This window comes from Dermacentor andersoni, chromosome 4 (assembly GCF_023375885.2).
Source record: "Dermacentor andersoni chromosome 4, qqDerAnde1_hic_scaffold, whole genome shotgun sequence".
NCBI classification, from domain to species: Eukaryota; Metazoa; Arthropoda; class Arachnida; order Ixodida; family Ixodidae; genus Dermacentor; species Dermacentor andersoni.
Genome location: NC_092817.1, coordinates 223,325,419 through 223,349,373, shown reverse-complemented (window position 1 = coordinate 223,349,373; position 23,955 = coordinate 223,325,419). Strand labels below are relative to the sequence as shown.

Sequence of the window (23,955 nt, the reverse complement as noted above, 5' to 3'; positions counted from 1 at the left end):
GTAAAGCCTACGCGCCACGTGGAGGGCCTGTGTGGATCGAGATGCGTGGTTCGAGATGATTTTCCCAGCCGGAGACGCTGGCGTCAACACTGGATTTTCTGCAAATAGGGGCCCTTATTGGGGCCCCTATTGGTGCAATAAAAAAATTGCCCCAAAGCACAGGTCCACTTTTAGACTGAGAACCTCATTGGTATTCAGTACAACAGAAAATCACCAATTCATTATTGCTGGAGGAAAGAAAGAAAAAGGAAACACTTGATTCTATTATACAGAAAGTCTCTATTGATAGAGATATTTTCCACACCTCCAAATAGCAGAATTCGTGACATACCGAATAAATTCAGCCCATCGCCTGGCAGTACGTATTATGGCTCAACTGCCGGTCACATATTTGCGACAATGTTTGCCAGCACTGACATATGATGACATCTAGGAACAATAGTGGGAGGCTGGTATCCACTACGTGGTGTTGTGATTGACGAGGTGCTCACACATGCAAACCCTACCATTTTCTACAGGTTTTGTGAACGTAAGGAAGGTCAGTTTATGCTTTCAATATTTTATTTGTATTGTTCCCATCCGAGAGATTCAACGGGTATATAGACCGTTTTATCATGGATGCCACCATATTGTTACGCAGTGGCGCCATCTATGGGCAGTCAGCATGCTGGTTTGGGTGAGCGCTCCGTCTTGCATGGCAGGTATACGCTTGGCCATAGTTTCTGGCGTTTGTTTTCGCACTCATGCGGTCTATTTAGTAGAGGGTTCGTAGAGTATTTGGCTGAAAATTCAAGGACATTTCAAGGATGCAAAAAGGCTGAATTCAAGGAGTGTTAGCGTAATTTTATTTCCTCACATGACTTAGGAAAGGAGCCCTATTTTCGTATTAATTTCTCTTTCAAGAGCTGTTATCTCTGCTTCTTTTTCTTTGGCTGTTCGATGGAAATAGTTGGCCTTGACGAGACAAGTCAGGTTATTTCTTGCTTCGGCGTCTTCCGAAAAGCGATCCGCTGACTCCTGCAAGCACTTAAGAGTTTTTTTTTTAGCTTTGTGTTCTTCTCTTGCATGCTCTGTAGCTCTAGCTCGAATTCTTTTCTCTTCAAGGTAATCTGCTGTGCTACAGCTTGCTTCTTCTGTTCGTCCAGGTATAACGCATACCTATGCCTGGCTTGGCGCACTGATGACTTCAGTTCTTTCGACAGTGGAATGTTAAGCAGCCCACCGTGGGTTTTCACGGCCTCGCAAATGACTCGTAGTGAGATATATGAGAGCTCTGCCATATTTTCGACCGCGATCTGCTTGTTTACACTGAAACCTCTTTCTACTGAAGCCTGCCCATGGCTAAGCAAGAGAAGGACCTTCAGTACTTCCCATAACATTGAGAACGCCGGGCCATGCTTCAAAAGGTGCACGAAGAGAACGTCAAGGCATTCATTTCATTTCATTTATTGATGCTGTGAATCCCATCAGGGATTGTAACAGGAAGGGCTGTATGTAATACATAGGAACATGGTATAAGCTGTTACATACTAAATCTTACACAATAAAAAACTTGGGCATAAAACAATTTGATTACGTGATTATACAAGAGAATACTAGAACGAAGAGGATATGACAACAATAACTGCAGTTGCAGAAACAAGTTACAGGGTCAGTATTGAGGTAATAACAGTCACGCAACAATCAAGGTTACAATAATGCCAACAAGAAAAGAAATGTATTGCATCATTGCCTAACTATAGTCAAGCACAAACACCGTTAAAATAACAAGGCAACAAGGAACTACGTAAATAATGAGAAGAATTATTGCTGCGATACGTATAGTTGATCCGCAATCAGGGTACTAAACATATCTAAGAATGAGCTGTCAGTGATACCTGTGATTCCATTGTCATTCCATTCGCGTGTCGCCCTTGGAAAAAATAAGTATTTGAAAATATCAGTGCGGAATGACAATTTGCTTAATGTGTGTGTGTGTTTATGACGAGCTAATCTATTTGAGGACGTTGATATGTATTTCATAATAGGCAGCTTAAGTTGATTGTGTATTAACTGATACATGATTTTTAGTCTAGCAAGCTTGGCTCTGTTATCCATGGTTAGAAGTTCTGCCTGTTTCAGTAATGCTGTTGGTGAGTCTGTGATGGAGTGTGTATTATATATGTATCCTAGCGCTTTTCGCTGTACCTCTTCAAGTTCTTTAATCAGCTTGTTAGTAAACGGGAACCAAACGGTGTTGGCGTACTCTAGAACCGGTCTTATAAGTGTTTTATATGCAAGTAACTTTGTTTCAGATGGTGCTAGTTTAAGGTGTCTGTTAATGAAGAATAGCTGTCTTATGGCGGTTGATGTGATATTGTTAACGTGAGAATCCCACCTGAAGTCAGATGTTAGTGTCACACCAAGGTACTTACGCTCATGAACAGATGCAAGAGGAATGTTGTTAAGGGTGTACTGGAAAGCTGATGTATGTTTTTTTCTGGTTATAGATAAAAGAACGGACTTTTTTAGATTGATATCCATCTGCCAGTCCTTGCACCACTGGGAAACTGCTGTTATGGTGTTATTTAAAGTTCTGTGGTCACTGGTCTCTTTCATAGTTTTGCAGTTCATGCCGTTTTTCTTGGCAGAACTGAATGTGCTGTGCACACACAATATCGCTCTTGTGCTCAGAGAGAAGCTTGCTGTCAATTAAACAGTTAAGAACAACGTTCAGCTTCCCAAGGTACATTTCTGTCTTTGACATCTCTCTGGGGTCGAAACATGACAACCTTCGAACCAGAGAGTACCAAATAGGACTTCTCTCCATGATTTTCAGGATCATGTTCACAATGAACTTCCGACACTCACCCCTAAATTCAAGAACACACCTGGTACTCGCTTTTCTGCTTTTTAAGATCTTCTCAGCCACCCGTCCAACGTCCACTTTCTCAAGTGACGTGTAATTGGCAGTACCATGAACATCAATTCGCAGCACTTTCGTGATGCTCGTGGCTTCTGTCAATACCGAGCGCTTCACAAACCTTGCAAGGAGGCTCCTCAAGACAGTTTCAAGCTCTTTCGCTAAAAAAAAATGTCTTTGGAGAATCACTCTGAAAAACAGTCAAGAAAGACTGCACAACCATTGCAACATTTAGGGAAAAGTTAATCATGCAAAAAACGAGGTGAGGCGTGCAGACAGGACACAAGAGTAGAGAAGTGGACAACACGAATGCCAACTATCAACTGAAGGGAGCACTGAGGCGAAAAAAGAAAGAAGACACAAAACTCATCTGCGCAAGCTCAGGAATGGTATCACGTGTCAGTCGGGTACATGTGCCGGTCTATGTGAGAGATAACTGTTAAGGCGCTTAATCTTTTTTTATAGCTCGTTTATAGCTCTATAACATTGTGCGGCATGACTACGGGCGGTCGTACTGTGGTGTTAGCCGATTTTCTCCTTCTTTTTCGAGAAAGAGGATGATACCGAGTTTCTTTTTTTTTGGTTGTGCTTGTTCCGTTCTCTACGATGCACTCACATGTATTACGGAAATTTTGTCCTCGTAAATAGCCACCGCATTCTTTTTATGCGATCCCTCTTTTATATTACAGCTTTACAGAGCAAAAAAGCAATGCTGAAGCACAATAGCTTATGTATGTAGGCTATCATGCTGGCTCACCAACTGCAGTGATCGCTGTTTTGAGCAAAGCCGTCAGCCTCATGCAGGAGGCTAGCGTAGACATATAGTGATTTCAAGCCTACTAGACTTTAAATGCGCAAGAATGATGCCGGTGTATCAAAAATATTTGCTAGCGCCTGCCGCTTAGATGGTTGCCTTAGCTTGGCCATGCATGCGCTCTTATGTTTTAGTCCCTACGCCAAGTGATCAGATGGTGAGCGGATTTACCATGGTAATGCAGAAACACCGGTTCTCTTCATCGAATTAAAACCAATTTATGCAAAATAGTTCACATCACATGTTTGCGCCCCCAAGAGATACCTCCGTGTACTGTAGTTACCAATGCACCAAAAGGCTTTCCTGATGACCTTACACGAACGAACCTTGAAAAAATTTCACGAAGTACAATCTAAAACATCTCGAAATCGTTCCGCAGCATGCGATAGTAATACTTTCAAGCAGCGCTGCACTGGACCGCACAAACCAGAGAGGAGCAAAGGCTTGCGGCGTCCTTTCCTCCTTGCCTGATGAACAGGTCTATAGGAAGCTTGAGAATACAGTTAATTTTTGCATTCCTGCTTTGGCTACGATATGTTGCGAATTTGCAACATTCAGCATTTGCGGCACTCGAAGGCTGTAGCAACATGCTGTTTAAGGACCAAGAAATTGCCTCATTTTTTAGCAGGGAATGGATGTCAGGTCCTTTTATGGTAGGAAGTGGCTTCGCGCATGACAGCTGCCTAAGAGGAAGAGAGGCCATGCGAAGTTGGTGCCTGTAGCCAGTGGTATAGCCAGTAAATATTTCTGCCTTTGCCAGCTGCCCCGTTAAGGTGCAGCACGGTGTTGCTGTATTTCGTACAGCTGTTACAGGGACTCATGGTGTTGCTGCCATGCTATCCCAGAAGATTAATGACATTGTTCATTATTTCGTCTACAAGGATGTCTATCTCGTTGTTTTTTAAGCTTTCTCTATTAGCACAAGGACACACTGTCGAGGACATGCTCTGTCTGAGCTGAAATGTCCCTCTCCTGTTTTTCACATGTCCAGAGAGTATTGTGCAACTGGACACATTCTTTGTATGATTCACTGTACGATACATGTCAATAAAATTGAATTCATCAGAAAACACTGACAAGCAGGATAGTGGCCAGTAGGCGAGCACCTGCTTTACACTCAACTTCTGTTGAACCTTTCTTAATGGAATGAAACAGTTGGAAGCAAAAGCCTAATAGTGATGCTCCTGAAGCTGCAACTCATGTGGATATGCGGGCTCTGCTGTTTTGCACTTTCGTGAAAAATATTTTTGATTTTGTCTAGGCAGTCGATTTATTAGGTAACACAAACTATTGTCTGCACTATGCTCATTGACATTTTGTCTACTGCACCAGAGAAAATTGGTCAGTCTGACGTTACTGTGAATGGCATTTTCCTACAACCGACTGCACTCTGCAAGATTGAGATCGAAAGGGTGGCTCACCCCAGGAGTGGGTGCAGGGCAAGGTGTCTCGGGCGGTCCTTGCCCGATGCCAGCAAGATGCCCAGCGGGCGCCCACCATCCAGTGAGCTGATGTTGATCAGGTTGCCCTGGCTGCAGCTCCAGAACAGCTGCCGTGCATACGGGTCCAGGGCCAGAGCATACGGGTGTGCCCCCACGCTGGCAGCCATCGTTGTCACCTGAATTAACATCACTCCATTGTGGTGTGCCAGAAGTGCGGAAGAAAATGCTGTGGGGGCCACCTGTGCAATTTTGATGTGAACCCCTCCAATGACAGCAAGACGCAGCATGCCAAGTCGCTCTTAGCAATGTCACCGTTCCTTTCGCTGAGCTCTTCAGCCTCAGCCACACCAGAGGGAAAATGCATGTGGCTTGCCTGCAGCAGTAAAATGCTGCTGTGGCAATCACATGACAGCATGAAAATCTTGCCACCCCTCTTTAACTCTTTCACTACCATGGGAAAACAGGCAGTTTTTAGTAGGTGGAAGGAAATATTTTTTGGTGGCTAGGCAGTAATGCCTTATTTAAATTGTTTGGTATCAAAATGTGGCTAAAAGAATTTCCTATTCAATAACATAAATGTTGCATTATATTTATTACACAAATTAATGAAAATATTTTCATAATGTAAAAATTTGTACAGTGAGGATATCATTCTGCTTGAAAAAGGTGCGCAACTTTAAAAATATCGATAGTGAAAGAATTTGAAGATATACATTTTGTAGCCTATTATGTCCTAAAGAGATGACACAAGTTCCAGAAAGCTTTGTGGAAAACTGTCCTTTCTGCAAAAAAAATAATAAAAAGAAAAAAGAAGAATGAAAGAAGTTAGCATGGTTGGGCGGCGTGCCATTCTCCAAAGCAGTCCCTCATCGGGATGAAACACAGATACACACTGCATGGCTCACAACAAACTGCCATCTTCATCACAACTTTGTTTTTCTCGTAGCAGAGCTTGCAGTTACGGCGCTTTTCTTGCACCTGGGGCTTGTGCTCAGACTTCATTGGAGGAGGGAGAGGGCGACTATGTCTGCCGTCCATCCCAAAAATTTGGTTTACCAGGTCAATTCGAAATGCAAGCTGGTCAAAGCCAGTCTTTCTAGAGAGCTCCTCTCTCTCAGGGTGATGTTCCCTGTGTTCTCGGAAAATTATGAAGCTGTTGATGACAGCAATGTCAATGCAGTGGAAGAACAGCATCTTCCACCGCCTGACACACTTCATCAAGACATTATAAGAAGCAATAAGTTGACCGGACTTGTCAACACCAAGCATGCCCTTATTGTAGTCTTCTAACAAGAGCGGTTTCCTGATGGGGGGCTTTGTCCATTGGTCTCCTCTGTTCACTTTTCGCATTGCAGTGACGTGATTGTTGGCAGCGTGTGCTGTGCTTATCATGTTTACAGCGTGCTTGTCTTTCCACTGCAAGTACAGCACATCACGGCACCGTAGCCAGCGAATGTCCTCTCGAGTTGCTCTTTTCTCCCAAATGGAGTCTTTCAACTGGGAGGGAAATGCACGCCTATCTTTGCGCATTGTACTGCAAGAGAGAGTTTTCATTTCAAGAAGATGTTCAAAAAGGGAGGTGGACGTGTAGAAGTTGTCAAGGTAGCTGATGTAGCCTTTATCCAAATATACATCACACAGGCGGGTTACAATGTCATAAGCCAGTCCCTTTGAGCTGGGCGTTTCTCGTTTCCTGGTGTAAACACTGAATTGTAGCCTGTCCTTGAGTCGGCGAGGACCCATAGCTTATACCCCCATTTGACCCCTTGTCACGCACATACTGCCGAATTCCTGATCGTCTTTTTAATTTAACCATTCGTTCATCCACACACAAATTTCGGTATGGCTGAAAAAGCTGACCTGATACGTCATTCATATGCTGCAGTAGATGTGCGATCCTGTGCAGCTTGCCATCGCAAACTGGGTCAGTTTTCTCCGGGTCCATGACACTGAGAAAAGCAAGGAACGAAAAAATTCGGCTTTTGGGCATAATCTTTGCAGAAATGAGACCTAAAAATAACTCCGAGGTATTCCAGTAGAGATGGAGGCGAGGCAGTTCCACAATTCCCATGTAGATCAAGATTCCGATGCATTGCATTACTTCACCGGGACTGAAATTTTTCCATGAGCTGTCGTTTTCTGCGTAGGTCTGCGTCTCTAAAATATGCGTCCACACTTTTTTGTTTGTGTTTTTGCAGATAACGTTGATTAGATCTGCAGTGAAAAATAGTTGGAAGACATCAACGGCTTGTATGAAGGTTACTCCGGAGCGCGCTGCCAACTTCGACCATCGGGTTTCTTCTAGGAAAAAACGGTACACGCTTTACAGCTGCTGGCAAGGAATCATGTCCGTATGACGTTGAGCCTGAAAATACATAATATGGCTGTGAGTACATGCTCCACCACCCATAACTATTTATTAGGAATGGAAATGTGCACCGCACACAGAGCAGACACTCACACACTGGATATTCCGGCTTGATTTGATGCATCCTCGTCCTCTGTGCTGAACTCTGATGTGTCGACATCTTCTTCAGGCTCACTACTACTGATTTCATCCGCAAAATCAGCTACAGAAGCGCTCAATCGGCGAAAAACTGCGCGTGATGACAACGCCATGATTGATGTGCTCGCCTGACAATCCGAAACTTTTTGCGCCGTGGGGAGATGCACCGGAAAGCAAAAAAACCAACAAAACATAGCGGATCACATTGTGTGTTTGCCACTTTCTAACCTAGATGGCACTAGGCGCTCACAAGCCACGCGAGAATTTGAACTTGAAATGTGTCAATCAAATTGATCGATTTGAATGGGCACGGTTGTGAAAGAGTTAACTCTGCATATAGCTGTGAGATGCTCTTGTCTTCGTCTGCTGATGGATTGGAGCTGCGTTTGCGCACTTGCGCCTCTGTTTTTAGAGTGAGTCATGCCAGGCAATAATGACGTTATTGCCACTGTGATCATAATCATGTCGGTGTACGCCCTGCTGGTGCGGCATCAAAAGGCTTCATATAGCCAATGTATAAGAACGTCTGACATTTCAGACACTAAAGCTCTTTGCCATCCCAGAACGGCATTAATCAAAGATACCAACACTGCCATTTTCATTACCTCACAAACTAGAATCCTCGCTCTTGCACACAAATACACTGCCAACCACTGTGGTAACACTAGGCTTTGCTGCTTCGACATTTATACTACCAAGCTTCCTGCAGTTCGTTGCCATGTTTTTCACTGAAAGAAATTACCACTATCAGCAATGATGCTAACTCCAGCTTTATTATCCTCATTGATGGCTTTGAACCGCAGAAAGCATGGCACGGGTCAAGAATTATACAGTGCTGAATGTCAGGTCTGGTGCAATACAGCGATGTGTGGTGACTGGGCTCGCAATCATAGCGCGCGGTAGTGAGAACACAGTAGTAGCATTGTCAGGGGCGTAGGCACAGTGACCACACAGGTCACGCGCTCTTGCCTTTTATTGTACATGGATGGATGGATGGATGGATGGATGGATGGATGTTATGAGCGTCCCTTTTGGAATGGGGCGGTGGGTTGCGCCACCAAGCTCTTGCTATTATACTGCCTAATGTCCTACCTAGGTTAAACAATAAAAAAGAGGGAAAAAAAAACACTATGAACTAGCCCGTCCAAATTTTCTGATCCCCTATTTCGAACTGTGCTTTTGTACATCTCCGTTTTTTGTCATTTCCCTACTTTTCTTCCACCAATACTCTACTTGCCTCTTACTAATGCCTATTGTGGACATGTTTACTTTTCCACTGCTCTCGCTGAACCCAAGTGCTTCAAGGAGGCCAGTGGCACCTAAATCGACCGCTGGGTAGGCGTCTTCACATTCTAATAAAACATGCTCCATAGTCTCCCTAGCTTTACTGCAGCAAGCACATGCTTCTTCTTCCGTCTTATATCTCGCTTTATAGGTGTGTGTTCTAAGGCATCCCGATCTCGCTTCGAAAAATAATGAGCTTCCCTTTGATTTATCATAAATTGTTTCTTTCCTGATTTCGTTTTTTCCTCTTAAGTAGTTACTCATGGCAGGTTTCTTTTCCATTGCCGCCACCCATGAGATTATTTCAGCCTCTCTGACTTTCCGCTTGACCTTCTTTGTTGCTGTGTTGCCCACCCCACAGGCCGCATACTTGTTGGTAAGCTTCCTAGTTCTTTTCCTCCACTGTGAATCAATGTTCTTCCTGTACAGATACCTGAACACTCTCCCAGCCCATTTACTTTCTTCCATATTCCTCAGCCGCTCTTCATACTCAATTTTACTGCGAGCTTCCCTCACTTCAAAACTAGTCCAGCCCATCACCCTGCACAGCTTCATTTGTAGTCTTCCCGTGAGCGCCCAATGCGAGGCGACCCACTGATTTTTGGTTCCCGTCGAGTCCTGATTGTACCCGACTTAAAGCAAACAACCGCATTTCGAGAAGTAAGTCCTCGAACTATTACACCTTTCCACTGTTTCGGGAGCACTGTTTTTCTTAGGTCCAGCCGCAGTAGGTCCAATGCAGTCCTGAGCCTCCATCCCAACAGTTCGGATGGGCAACATCCGGTGACCTCGTGGGGCGTAAGACTAATATGCAAACAGTATTTGTGCGCGTAGGTCCTCTGGGCCAACTTTCTGTAGCTTTGCTTTCATTGTTTGAACAGCCCTTACCACAGCACCATTAGAGAACGGATGATAGGGCAGTACCAGCATCCACTTCACGGCATACTTCTTTAAGAATATCTCATATGCTTAGAACGACAGAAAGCTGAGCTAATTGGTAAGGATTTATTATGTAAAAAAGGTGAGGCGTGCAGACAGCGCACAAGAGAAGAGAAGTGGAGCTTGCGCAGATGAGTTTTGTGTCTTCTTTCTTTTTTCGCCGCAGTGCTCCTTTCAGTTCATAGTGGCATTCAGGTTGTCCACTCCTCTTGTGTCCTGTCTGCACGCCTCACCTTTTTTGCATAATGAATCTCATACGCTTCACTCAGAAACGTGGGACCATTGTCCGATACCACCATATTTGGGAGGCCCGTCGCAAACATGACTCACATTCACGGAATTGTACATTTTGCTGAAGGCGATCAAACTAGATACACTTCAATTCATTTGGAGAATGCCCCAATTGCAATAAAAAAAATAGGAGTTCCTATACGGTCCCGTATAGCCCACGTGACTTCTTGACGAGGCCCTGTCTGGGAACGGCCATGACATCATAGGCACTGGTCTCAATGGCTGCTGCTGTTGGAAAGCGCAGCACTCTTGTACCGTGGCTATGATGTCGCGGTCTAGTGACGGTCACCACACAACTTCGTGCAATGACTGATTTTTGTGACCCCAGGGTGGTTCTTGTGCAGTAACTTGAGGACTTCCCCTCGGAGGCTGGAGGTACCCCAACACGGTTTCCCCGCAGCCAACAGTGCACACTCAACTCATTGAATCGGGACACATATGCCCCCCATGATTTTACGTCTGGGACATGACCAGCCCACAAATCCTGTAGTAATCTTGACAGCACCGGGTCTCTAGGAGTGGCTTCCGCGACCACTTTTGTTGAATGACCACGGGGATAGACACCTTCAAGCATGAATACCTCTGTAGGAGCCTCTGCAGAACATTCTGTTGTTGGCAAGGGGAGCCTACTCAACCCATCTGCATGGGCCATCAGGCCTCCAGACCTATAGCTCAGGCTGTAGCTGTACTCCGCAAGCAGCAACGCCCAGCAAAGAACCCTCGGCGAGCACGTTTCAGGAATAGGCCTAACAGCTCCTAAGAGACCCAACAAGGGTTTGTGGTCGGTAACCGCTTCGAATTTCCATCTCCACAGGTACTGCTTGAACTTTGTGACACCAAACACAAGTTCAAGTGCCTCTTTATCCAGTCGGCTGCAATTCTTTTCAGCGGCGGTGAGGCTTCTTGATGCAAAGGCTATCAGCTGCTCTTCTCCACAAGTCCCTTTCTGTGCTAAGAGTGCCCCCAAGCCGTGAGGGGAAGCATCAGTGATCACCACAGTTGGTCTGTACTGGTTGTAATGGGCCAAGACATAAGTGGATGCGAGAAGCTCTTCGTTCCTAACGAATGCAACTTGTTCGACTGCAGTCCAGCGCCACTTGGTCCCTGTGGTCAGCAAGCTGTTCAATGGTTGTAGTACATCCGACACATTCAGGACACTTTCTGTAGAAATTCACTCAACCCAAATAGCTTTGCAACTCCTTCACGCCTCGGGGTTTGGGAGCTTCCCCCACTGGTTCAGTCTTGGCAGGATATGGACGTAGCTCGGCAGCACCTATTATGTAACGCAAGTACTGGATCTCAGGTGACATAAACTTGCCTCTTGAAAGTTTCAGGTTCAGGCCCACCTCTTGCAAGCACTCTAGTACCTTGCAGACGTTTGCACAATGTTCGTCATCACTGTCACCCGTTACCAAGATGTCATCGAAGTAGACTGTGACATGATCAAGACCATTCAGAAGATTTTCCATCTCCCATTGAAATATAGTGCACTCCACTTATAACGATATCAAGAAGAACGAAAAATTCAATCGCTATAACTGATCATTGCTATATCTGGACTGCCTTAAAAAGAAAGAAAAAAGCTGCCGAACACATCTTCGTAGCTCCGAATCCAAATTTGCCACTTACGAAGGAAAATTGGCATTGTAGAAAGTAGGCTGTGAAAAATGAAACGTTTATTTATAGCTTTAAACAGCGTGCCAAGCGTTAGGTGCGGTGAAATAGTCAGAAACCTGCGCTTGCTTTCATGGAAGTGTATAGCAAGTATGTGACGCCCCCTCGGGCATAATCTTGGTTCGCCCGCCAAGCTCGGTAGCCTGCTAAAGCTCGGCAGGCAACATTGGTCACTGCACCACAATAAACACCGACAAGCACGGCTGCTCGCCGGTCAGTCATCATTCAGCACCACCACGCTGCGGAGCGTCCGTCTATCGGAGGGTGCCACAAGCCCTCCCTTGTTCCCGACCCGGGGTGGATCGTGACACTGGTGACGAGGATGGCGACGAGTACATACGGAGCGTCCCACGCCGCCGCAAGCGGCGAAACACCGCCCCCCGTTGCTGCCGCCATGCCGCTGTACGGAAGGCTCGAGCCGTTCGAGGGAGATGGGTCCACCGCCTGGGAAATTTACGAGGAGCAAGTCCACGTGTTCTTCCAGGCAAACGACACACCCGAGGCCAAACAGCAGGACATTTTCCTGGCCAGCTGCGGGTCCCACGTCTTCAGCCTCTTGCTCGACCTTCTCAAGCCATCCACGCCACCCGTTAGGATGCTGGGTGAGCTGCTTGCCATACTGCGCTCGCATTTTAATCCAGCACCGTCCACACTAATGGAGCGTTTCTGCTTCAACAACCGGAGCCGCCGGGAAGGAGAGACCCTCGGGCAATTCGTTGCTGCGCTACGAGGGTTAGCGAGTGCCTGCGCCTTCGGGGACCAACTGGACTCGCTGCTCCGGGACCGTTTCGCCTGCAGAATCAACAACTCCGCCATGCAGACGCGACACCTGGAGCTTCCCGGCCCGTCGCTGGATGACGCCGTGAAGGCAGCGCTGGCAATGGAAGCTGCCGCCAAGGACGCCGGCGAGATTTCCCGTGCGACTCGCTCACCATCGGCGGAAGCGGCGGTCAACAAGTTCGCGACAAAGGGCAGTACCTGCGGTCGCTGTGGTGGTGCCCACTCCCCTTCACAGTGCCAGTTCTCTCAAGCACAATGCTTTACGTGCGTGAAAACTGGGCACCTGGCACGTGTATGCCAAAGGGGGAGGACGAACAGCAAGCAGCGGTCTGAGTCAAGCCCAGGTACAACACAAGCCCGCGGCCAGGGTAGCCGTCGCAAGGGTACGCGGCGGAGGCATGCGGCAGCAAGCTCAAGTTCTTCCTCAGCCAGGCTCCACGTCGTGGCCGAGGACCCGCCGATTTTCGACATGTGGCACACAGGCTTTGTACCGTCGTCTGTGCCGCCGTACATGCTGACCGTCGTAATCTGCGGGCACCCCATTTCCATGGAGCTGGACACAGGGGCCATCGTGTCTGTAATGGCTGGGAAGCTCTTCAAGCGTACTTTCCCCGGCGTGTCCGTCGAGGCTTCGGGCATGATGCTGCGCAGCTCCTCCGGGCAACTCTCCCAGGTCCAGGGTCAGGCACAGGTCAGCGTTCATTTTGGCGACAGGGAGGCAACCCTTCCCCTTTACTTAACGAAGGGGTCGTCGCCGACGCTGCTGGGCCAAAACTGGATTCATGTACTGGGCATTCGTCTGCCAGAGTACCCGGAAGCCAGCCTGCATGTGGTGCAGAGCTGCCAAATCTGCCAGAGGCATCAGCGAGCCTCGCGTAATGTGGAAAGCACTGCTTGGCCGTTCCCACAGAGACCCTGGTCCCGCCTACATGTGGATTTTGGGGGCTGTGGCGGTGGTGGCGGAGCAGCCTCCCTGCGCTTGGAGGACCTGCAGAGCCAGCTCAAGGAATAGCGGGAGCTGGCATTGCACGGCTGCTGGAGCTGGAGCAGCTTCAACATGACCACAAGGAGGCCCTGAAGACGGTGGAGCGGCTGTGGCTAGAGCTGCGGTAGCTGCCCGAGAGCCTGGTGGTGAGCACGGCCGAGTACAAGTGCCTGCAGAGCCAGTTCTCCGTGCTGTACAACGAGAACAGGCAGCTCAAGAGCGAGGTCTCCCGCAGCAAGCGCAAGATGCGCGAGGCCCAATCAGAGACGCAGAAGCTGAAGCAGAAGCTGGCTGCTGACCAAGGATGCCGTCCCGGGCCTTTGCCAGAGTCGGGAGCTCCAGTTTTCGCCAGGAACTCCCGTCCTAACCCACCCTGGTCTGCGGGACAGGTGGTGTCTCCTGCCAGCACCTCATCGCTGCTCGTGCGCATGCCAGACGGGGCCATGTGGCATAGACACGCCAACCATGTCAGACCTCGCCTCGGGACCTGGCCAGCACCTCCGACTGCCACTTCTGAGTTCCAGGCCGCAGGAGGACTAGCGGCAGCACCAGTCGCTTCTAGCGGAGTACCACCCACCTCGGAGGCAGCAACCGTAGCCAGTGGTGCGGCTCCCGTTGGACCGGTGTTGAGCCCAGCACCACTCGCAAGGCCCACCACTACGAACCCTCCGGCTCCCTCAGGCAGCACCCGGCGTTGCCACACCCGACCCGTCGACACCGGTGCCCAGGCGGAGTACTCGATGGCGGAGGCCACCGGACCGTTACTCGCCTGGATAGCAGGCACCGTCGACCCAGCTAGGGTGGAGGCAGAGCCACATAGTGTGAACATGGACGTTTGTTTTTCATTTAACAAACAAACTAGGGGTAAGGGGGTGTAGCAAGTATGTGACGCCCCCTCGGGCATAATCTTGGTTCGCCCACCAAGTTCGGTGGCCTGCTAAAGCTGGGCAGGCAACATTGGTCACTGCACCACAATAAACACCGACGAGCATGGCTGCTCGCCGGTCAGTCATCCTTCAGCACCACCACGCTGCGGAGCGTCCGTCTATCGGAGGGTGCCACAAGCCCTCCCTTGTTCACGACGCGGGGTGGATTGTGACACTGGTGACGAGAATGGGATCCTCGTGACACTGGTGACGAGGGTGGGACCCTCGTGACAGGAAGTTCAAAGTTCACCACCGTGGCATGCATCGCGTCCAGCGGCTGCACAAGCACTGGTGGCTATAATTTAGCTTGCATCAAATCAGTGAGCAACTCTATTGACAACAGTGCATTTTGTATGAATGTGGCGGTCAGTGTCAAAGACGGACCACTGCCAATCTCGTTGTCACTGCCGCTGCTGTTGTTGCCTCCTTTGCACCCCGCCGCCACCTGTGTCGTGACAACGATCGCTCCGTCGGAGATTCTGCGCAGAACGAGGCAGCACTATCTGAACTCAAAAACTCCTCCATCGAAGCACCATCTATTTTATTGCCAGTAGTGACCTGCTCCCAGAGTGTGGTAATTGCAGCGGCTGCCACCGTGTTGGTTTCACACGTGGGGTTTTGCCCTGGCACACAAAGTCCACCGTTTACGTTGATCGGCATGGTGACTTGTTATAGCATTCATGATCGTGGCGCTTGCAGCTTTCAGAATGGCTGATATAGTCGACTGCAGGAGCTCAGACTTTGAGTATTGCATAATTTGCAGCTTTGTTTCAGGTGACACAGCTTTCCGCTTTGTCGATGCATTTACTGCTGCTTCCATGGCACGTTTCCGCGCTCGCTGAGGAAGAGAGGGAGATTGTAGAAAGGGGGTGCGAGTGCAGTTTACTTCTCGTTTTTTTTTTTTTCTTTTTGGACACTCGCCAGCAAAGCAGACACGAAGCAGCTGGCGCCATCTTGTGGAATGCTGCGCTAACTTGCGATGCTTTCCCTGGCTTTCACAATCGGCGCCCTGGTGAGACGCGCTGCATGGTAATGGCGGCAGATACAAACTCACGCAGGCAAGCTTTTCCCCCCATCTCGGTTTTTTCACTATTTCACTATTATTCTTCATGGAAAACGCCATCCGAAAGGCAGAATTTCAATCGTTATATCCAATATGTGGTGAATAACATATAGTTACATGTTTTTTTTTTTTTCATAGCCCTAATGCATAAGTTGATAAGTTGACTCTAGTTATAACAGATATACGAGGTCTGTTAGAAAAGTATCCGACCTTTGGCTGAAGAAAAAAAAACTGGCACAACTGGAGTATTGGAAACCTAATCTAGTCTCCTGGGGACTCCACACACTTCTCCCAGCGGTGCTGCCATTGTTGGAAGCATTCCGAGAAAGCCTCTTTCAGAATGGTGTTTAGCTCAGCTGTCGTTGCAGCCATAATGTCCTCTCTTGTCTGAAATCACGCTCCTTTCAATGGCCTCTTGATTTTGGGAAACAGCCAGAAGGTGCAGGGGACTATACCAAGAGGAGCCTGTTGAACTACAGATGTCTGGTTTTTCGCCAAAAAATCTGAATCAAATGCAAGGAATGTGCAGGAGCATTGTTGTGATGGATGCGCCAATTTCCTGTTGACCACAACTTCGGTCTCTTGCGCCGCACGGCATCACGTAGGCGACGGAGGACATCCCTGTAGTACCCTTTGGTGATTGTTTGACCCTGTGGTGCGTACTCATGGTGTACCACACCACAGAAGTCAAAGAAAGCAGGCAGCATCACTTTGACATTGCTGCGCACTTGGCGGGCCTTCTTTGGTCTTGGTGACGTGGAATGCTTCCACTGTGACTACTGAGATTTGGTTTCTGGGTTGTACCCGTACACCCAAGACTCATCACCAGTGATTGTGGTGTTGGTAGGCATCCTTCAGATCTAGCTTTGTGAACCTTACTCCTCCCTGGATGATGATGATGAAGCAACATTTACTGGGCCCGAAATAAATCGGTGGTGCACGCAGGCACCAGATGGTGTGGTTCCCTAGTTATGGGACCCATATGTTTCCAGCAGCTCCTGGCCCCTGTCCGTCAGTGCGAGCTGAAACGGCAGGGCGGGGCTGGATAACAAGGTCTCCCATCGCTCAAGGGGTTGGGGATTGGGGGTGTTGGCGGGAAGGGGAGGAGGGGGGGTCTTGAGTTCTCTGCACTCTGCCAAGACGTGCGGCAGGGTGCCCCTTTCTCTTCTGCAAAAAGGACAGAGCATATCGTATTCCGCAGGGTACATGCGGTTCATCAGTACGGGATGCGCAAGGGATCCCGCCTGCGCTCGACGCAGGATCGTCTGTTGTTGCCTGGTGAGTTTGGGGTGCGGTTCTGGCAGTTTGCACCTTTCCTCTCGGTACATCCGGGTAATGTCCCGAAAGCTGGTAACCGGGTGCGGTAGCTCTTCTGGCTCGTGCTCGGCCCGGATTTACATTTCTCGGGCATGGTAGTCGGCGAAGGTGTTGCCTGCTACCTGCGAGTGAGCTGGGACACACACGAGCTCTATGGCTCTTCCCGGAGGCTTGTGCTTGGCTAGAATGTCTCGGGTGGCGGAGGAAATTACCCCCCTGCGGAAGCTTCTGTAGGCTGTCTTTGTGTCGGTGACTACGGTGTCCACGCTCGGCTGTGCGAGTGCGAGGGCCACGGCCGCTTCTTCGGCAACTGTGGGGTCTGTTGTCTTCAGGGACGCGCTGACGATCAGCCTGTCTTTTGATGTAACCACCACTGCTGCACGGTCACTGTGTTTTCGGAGCGAGGCGTCCGCTAGAGGACCCTGGGGTTCTCTTGCAGCTTCCGGGCTAGGGCTTTGGCTCGCGCATTGCGCCTCTCGTCGTCCTTGCCCGGCGTCATGTTCCGGGGAAGGGGTTTTGTGTGAATGATCGTTTTCCAGTCTTCCGGAAGGGCCGTCTTGATGGGTACTGGCTCGATCTGCCATCCTATCTTGCGTAGGACGGCTCGTCTGTGTTCCGTGTGACTGAGCCGGATTCTCTGATTAGAGAGGTGGGCTTCGATGAGCTCCTCCACCGTGTTGTGGGCGCCCATGTCTAGCAGATTTTGCGTGGATGAGTTTATGGGCATGCCCAGTGCTTGTTTCCTTCCCTTACGAACCATCGTGTTTAGGGTGCCCCTCTTTGCCTTCGTCAGCTGGATATACGGGGCGGAGTAGGTAACCCGCGACACGACAAACGCGCGTACCATGCGCATGGCATTGTCCTCTTCAAGGCCTCGGTTTCTGTTGGATACCCTCCGAATCATACCAAGTATCTGTTCGGTTGTAGTCTTGATCTTTGTGATGGCAGGCTGTGCCTTTCCATCGGTCTGAGGTAGTAGGCCGAGAATCCTAATCTGCTGTGTTGGCTTGATGGTCGTTCCGGCGATCGTGATAATCACGTTCGGCGGCAGCTCCTTCTTGGATTTTCCCGGTTGGATCACGAGCAGCTCTGATTTCTGGGGGAGCGCAGCTCAGTCCGCACGACTTTGCGTACTCGTGCACGGTCGTTGCCGCCCGCTGCAAGACTTCCTCCATCCAGGCATCGGATCCGGCTCGGGCCGTCCACACCGTAATATCGTCGGCGTAGAACGCGTGGTCCACGCCTTCGATTTGCTTGAGTAGATCGGGCAGGGGCAGCAGGGCCAGATTGAAGAGCAAGGGCGACAAGACCGATCCCTGAGGGGTGCCCCTATCGCCGAGCTTGCCAGGGTCCGACTTCTCCTCCCCTATCCTGATGGTTGCCGTTCGGTTTGACGGAAAATCTTTTATGTAGCCGAATGTCTTTCGACCACACCGGGTTTTGTTTAGATTCTGCAACACGCTCGCGTAGGACACGTTGTCAAACAGTCCCTTCAGGTCAAGGGCGAGTATCCCGCGCGGCGCGTGCCTCGTTGCCGGCTTGACGACCAGTTCGTGGAGTTGGATCATCACGTCTTGGGTGCTGAGATATTGCCTGAAGCCGTACGTCCTCTCTGGCATCTGATCCGTTTCTTCGAGGTGCTTCTGCAGCCGGCGAAGGACCATACGCTCCATCACCTTCCCCACGCAGGATGTGAGGGAGATGGGCCGCATGTTGTCTATCGTGAGGGCCTTGCCGGGCTTTGGAATGAAGCGGACCTCGGCGTCCTTCCATTCCTTCAGCAACTGCGAGCTCTCCCAGGCTTCGTTAATATGCTCTAGGAGGCCACTGGCCGCTGTACCGCTCATGTTACTGAGTAATTTGTAGGTTATGGCGTCCCTGCCGGGTGCACTTCTCTTTTTACTGTCGTCTATCACTGTCCACAGTTCCGTCATGGTAAACGGCTGGTCCAGTTCTTTGTTGTCGGGTCCTTTGTACCTCTCGGGCACCGGGTACTGGCCCTTCTCTGTCTTTAGGTACTGTGGGGATGCGTGACTCTCACGCCTCCCCTGAGATCTAGTTTTCCCGCATAGCTCGTCTCCTGCAGGGCGGCTTCGCCTGCGGCGGTCGGAGTGGTTGAGGCGCAGTGCGGGAGATGGCGCGAGTGTCGCGCTGCTGCGGGGTTACTTGGGCACCGAAAGGGAAGGCGCTTGGTCTCTTTGGGTTCGGGAAGCGAGCGGGACGGACGTGCCGCCCGCGTGCCGCGCCGACCATGCTTCTGCGAGACCGTGTCGCGTGGCCGCCTTGGACACCGTTGGCGTGACTGTACACGCGAACGACCAGGCATTGGGATCCAGCATGGGGCGAACATATTCGCTCGTTTTGCGGTCGCAGTAAGTCGGACTTCTAGATTTGTCGCGCGCCCATCGGCATGTTTTGGGGATAGCAACTCTGCTAGCAGGCATTGATCTATGAAAGGTGCAATAAATGCCCTTGTGACTGTTTGCACTACTGTGTTGTCATTCCTTTGTCCCAAGAGTACGGAGGAGAACCCCACATCTGGCGCCCAACGTGGGGCCTCTTGGGGCATTGGACGATAATTTTAACAGTGTTGCTTCGTTCGAGACCTTTGTTCGAACCGAAGCGTAGGCCTAGCATGGATTTTGATCGCTAGCGTCGGCGGCGTGCTTTCTTGAGCGAGGCGGCGGTGGCTGTAGTGTGTTTGAACATGTCAACATGCTAAGCCTTTTCGCAAGTGTTTTTCCTTAATGACATTCGTTGGTACAAGAGCCACGTGGTCTGCATCCTGGGAGAGTGAGGCTCAGCGCCCGCGGAGCATTGCCAAGCCTGAAGCGAGTGAGTACGGAAGCCTCGTTGGTGGTCCGAATTTCTTATGTAAATAGCTTCTTCTATCTCTTTGACTCGGATGAAGTCGCGGCTCTGGGAGCCGGGTGGCCGCGGGCCACGGGTGCCACTATGGGCTGACTGGTATTGCGGCCTGGCACCGGGCGCTCCGACACCGTCTGGGACGGTGGGCGCCGTCAACTCGGATGCTGTGTGCACCGAGCGGAGTAGGACCACCTCACAGAGCTGACGTCTTCTCGCAGCTGCCTCTTTTGCGCTCATTTTGGGTGTTGTTTTTGGATGCCGGTTGTTGTCAGGGTAGCGACGCTTTAGGCCTAAGGCTTTACGAAGCTGCCTGTCGCACGTGGAGGGACACAACCTGGTGGACCGTGGCGTTGAGGCATTGCAATTTGCTTCCCTCATTCTATTTAGCCTCGCACGAATTGAAATTACTCGTTCGGCTCAAGGAAGTGAGCTTCGTTCACGTGAACTTAGCATCTGAGTAGCTGCCCGATCTTTTGCTAGCCGAGTTGAACATCGTACCACGTGGGCGATGCGCATGCAGAATTCCTCTCCCTTGCACTACTGTAGTGTTTGCTGAGTGTGTTGAGTCTACGCAGCGTCATTGGAGTCACCCCTGGTTTGCTGTCACCTGCACATCGTCTGCGCTGCTGCCCCGGACTACGATCGAGTCACCCCGGGCGATGGTGATGCTGTGGCCAGTTCGGCGCAGCGTCTTCGGCGGCCTCCTGCATCCAGCTCACAACCCTCGGCGGCGGACAAAAGAGCCGACAGCTACAACGGCTCTTGCCAGCAGGGCGCGTCGGCGCGAGCGACGCTTGCTCGTACCGACTACTGCGTCGTCGTCTCCGGAGTCCTGGCCTGGGATCGTGCCGTCGAGTCTGCAAAGCTGCTGCTGTGACTGGCGGACGCCAGCGGTGTACCCAAGGACAGTCGGCTCGCATGTTATGGACAGCGTGTGGACATTTCCCCGGCGCGGCCACTGTTGCATGTACCACCTTGTTCACGAAGCACGTGTTGATGTTAGACTGTGTGAAATGTTTCGCCGGAATATGTAGTGATTTAAGGTTGGGGGGATGTGGGGATGCGTGACTCTCACGCCTCCCCTGAGATCTAGTTTTCCCGCATAGCTCGTCTCCTGCAGGGCGGCTTCGCCCGCGGCGGTCGGAGTGGTTGAGGCGCAGTGCGGGAGATGGCGCGAGTGTCGCGCTGCTGCGGGGTTACTTGGGCACTGAAAGGGAAGGCGCTTGGTCTCTTTGGGTTCGGGAAGCGAGCGGGACGGACGTGCCGCCCGCGTGCCGCGCCGACCATGCTTCTGCGAGACCGTCTCGCGTGGCCGCCTTGGACACCGTTGGCGTGACTGTACACGCGAACGACCAGGCATTGGGATCCAGCATGGGGCGAACATATTCGCTCGTTTTGCGGTCGCGGTAAGTCGGACTTCTAGATTTGTCGCGCGCCCATCGGCATGTTTTGGGGATAGCAACTCTGCTAGCAGGCATTGATCTATGAAAGGTGCAATAAATGCCCTTGTGACTGTTTGCACTACTGTGTTGTCGTTCCTTTGTCCCAAGAGTACGGAGGAGAACCCCATATCTCCCACAGTACTTGGACTTCAGGTCTTCCAGGAGCCTGTGGCCGTCTCCCTTGTACGTGTTCAATACTTTGGTGAGGTTGCGATTGGTCGCAGTTTTGCTACTCAGTGGGTCGATCAGATGCCTCAAGATCAGATGGCCAAAGCAATGGAGGATCACGAGATGGCCCTCCTGAACGAGCCGGAGTCTTCCACGTCGAGAGCTTGCCCTGTAGGCCGTCGCAGGTCTTCAGCCAATTTTCCTTATAAAGTTTGGCCGCGTACTCGGCGATCTGTTTGTTTAAGACTGCTATGCGCTTGGCCAGCTTTCTGTTGTGTCTCTGACATTTCCACCGCCGCGTCAACGAGTGTCGGGCTGCCCACATATGGGTCAGTCTGACGTCCACGCACGGTGTCTCCGACGTCATTGCCATTTCTTGGGTAAATTTATCAAGAGCCTTCTTCTCGTCCCTCGCCCATTCGGTGTTGGTCCTTTGTTTTTCAGCTTGCCCCGTTTCTTCCTCGGATGCCTCTTCTTGTTCTTGGGTAAATTTTCTCATCTTGTCCCAATCCGTGATCCGCGCCGTCCCCAGCACAGCCCGATATCGGGAGCCTCGGATCATGATGCCAATCACGCTGTGGTCAGACCCAAGGTCCACTTCTTCGCTTCTCCAGGAGACGTCTAGCGTGCCTGATAACCACGACAGGTCTGGCGTGGTGTCCCTCGCGGCACTGTTGCCTCTTGTGGTTACATCCGGCTCGTTCAGGAGGGCCATCTCGTGATCCTCCATTGCTTTGGCCAATGCTTTTCCTCTCCTGGACTGAAACTTTTAGCCCCATGTTGCGTGAGGGGCGATAAAGTCGCAGAGGATCAGGAGTGGCCTGGTCCCCGCCAACCCTTTCGCCTGGCTCACGATGCGGTCAAATTCGTACTGCCGTTGTGACGGCCGGCAGTACGCGCTCATTACAAATAAATTACCCGAGCTGCCAATTTCTCTGGCATGAATTTCGACCAGCGTGTGCTCGCACCACCGTCCCGTTCTCCGTGGGGTCCGTGTAAGTGACGTACTCCGGGAGTCTTGGTTTCCTGTATATTTCTTGTAGAGCAATTACATCGGGCTTGTTTTCTTGCCTGTCAATGTGTAATAGTTCCGCTGCTTTGTTGCAAATCCCAGGCCAGTTCCATTGGTAAATTACGGTGGTATGGTAGGCACCGCACGGGTGCCTACCATTGGCCGAAGGTGGCGTCATCTGAGCGGGCTCTCCCATTGGCTGAACATGACGCGACTTCCAGTGCTCGAAGGGTTTAAAAGGAGCATTCCAGAGAGACCAGAGCATTCCCTGATTCACCTCTCTCGAACTTCTTGCCACGGGCCGCAGCGTCCGAGTTGCTGCCGGCCCGTAATGTCTGTACGACTGTTACTTGAATCTCACCTCTCTGTATATAATGTAAAATAAACCTCCCAAGTTTTGTTTTTCATCCCGAAGTCCGTCCCTCAACCCCTACACTCCGGGACCATGAACTGGCCCCGGATCTCGAACTGGTCCGGGAGCGCGAGCGGCGGTTGCCGCCGTTGTTGTCGCCCCCGGATGGTGTCTTCGATCAGGAGCGACTCCGGCGGTCGTTTCCGCTGCCACTGATGTTGCTGCTGCGGCCTGGCCAATGTGACTGGCCCCGTTGTTTGGAGGCGCTACGGCGGGGTCCGCCTGCAGGACCTCTCTTGTCTCGGTTTCTTCTCCTGGCGTTTTCTTCCTCTGCTCGGCGCCGTTCCCAGCTTCGCCGGCGGACGACGTAGGGCGTCTTGAAGCGGGCTTTGCTGGCCTTGTCCGCGGTCAGGTGTTTGCCTCCGCACAGGCCACACTTCGGGACACATCTGTGGTCTTCGGCGGGGTTGGAGATTCCGCACCCTCGGCAGATCGTGTTCGAAAGATGCGGGCACACGTCCATTCTGTGGCCCACTCTTCCGCACGCATAGAATACGTCAATTTGTTTTCTGTGCAACGTGCACTCCGTGAGCAGGTTACCGTATCTCACGTAATTGGGTACTTTGTGGCCTTCGAAAGCAATGACGACTGATCGGGTTTTACCGATTCGGTTTTCCTGTAGGGCCATTGGGTTATGCTTGTGCACAACATTGTCCTGAATTTCCTGGGCCGTATCCTCGAGCGGGATGCCCATTATGACGCCCTTCACAGTGCCGTGGGGGGCCGCTTCGTAGGTACTTATTTCTTGCACCGTGCCGCGTATGTCGATCCTTCCTACTGCAGCGTATCTGTCGGCGTGCTCTCTCTTGGAGCTGCTCACCACTACGATATCTTGCTGTAGGTTGGGGCACACGACGTCTTCACTTGCTTCATTGGCGGGGATCTGTGCCACCGCTGCAATTGCACGACTTAGTTCAACGCGAGTGACGTCACTCACGTGGAGCCCGCCTTGCGGTCGGAACACGATCTTTATGTCGCTGCGCGGCAAGTCTCGCATGCGCGCGCCCTTCAACAATTTGCCCTTGTTTATATGTTTCGCCCCTGAGTGACATGTATCGCTGCCAGTGGCGCCACCGCCGAGGTTGTTGCTCCGGCTGTTGACATCAGCCGTGGCCTTGGCGCCTTCTTGG

General features: G+C 50.9%; 1 protein-coding gene and 1 pseudogene across 4 annotated transcripts in view; both read right to left on the bottom strand.

Annotated features, from left to right (window-relative positions):
* arr (low-density lipoprotein receptor-related protein 6) overlaps positions 1-23,955 on the bottom strand; it is a 296,788-nt gene that overhangs the window by 32,953 nt on the left and 239,880 nt on the right. For all 4 annotated transcript variants that reach the window (XM_072288049.1, XM_050185229.3, XM_055074753.2 and 1 more), the window contains one exon: positions 5,138-5,334. In XM_072288049.1, coding sequence (XP_072144150.1) covers positions 5,138-5,334 — 197 coding nt within the window. The remainder of the gene's footprint in view (positions 1-5,137; positions 5,335-23,955) is intronic.
* On the bottom strand, positions 5,341-22,131 carry LOC140217074 (piggyBac transposable element-derived protein 4-like; annotated as a pseudogene).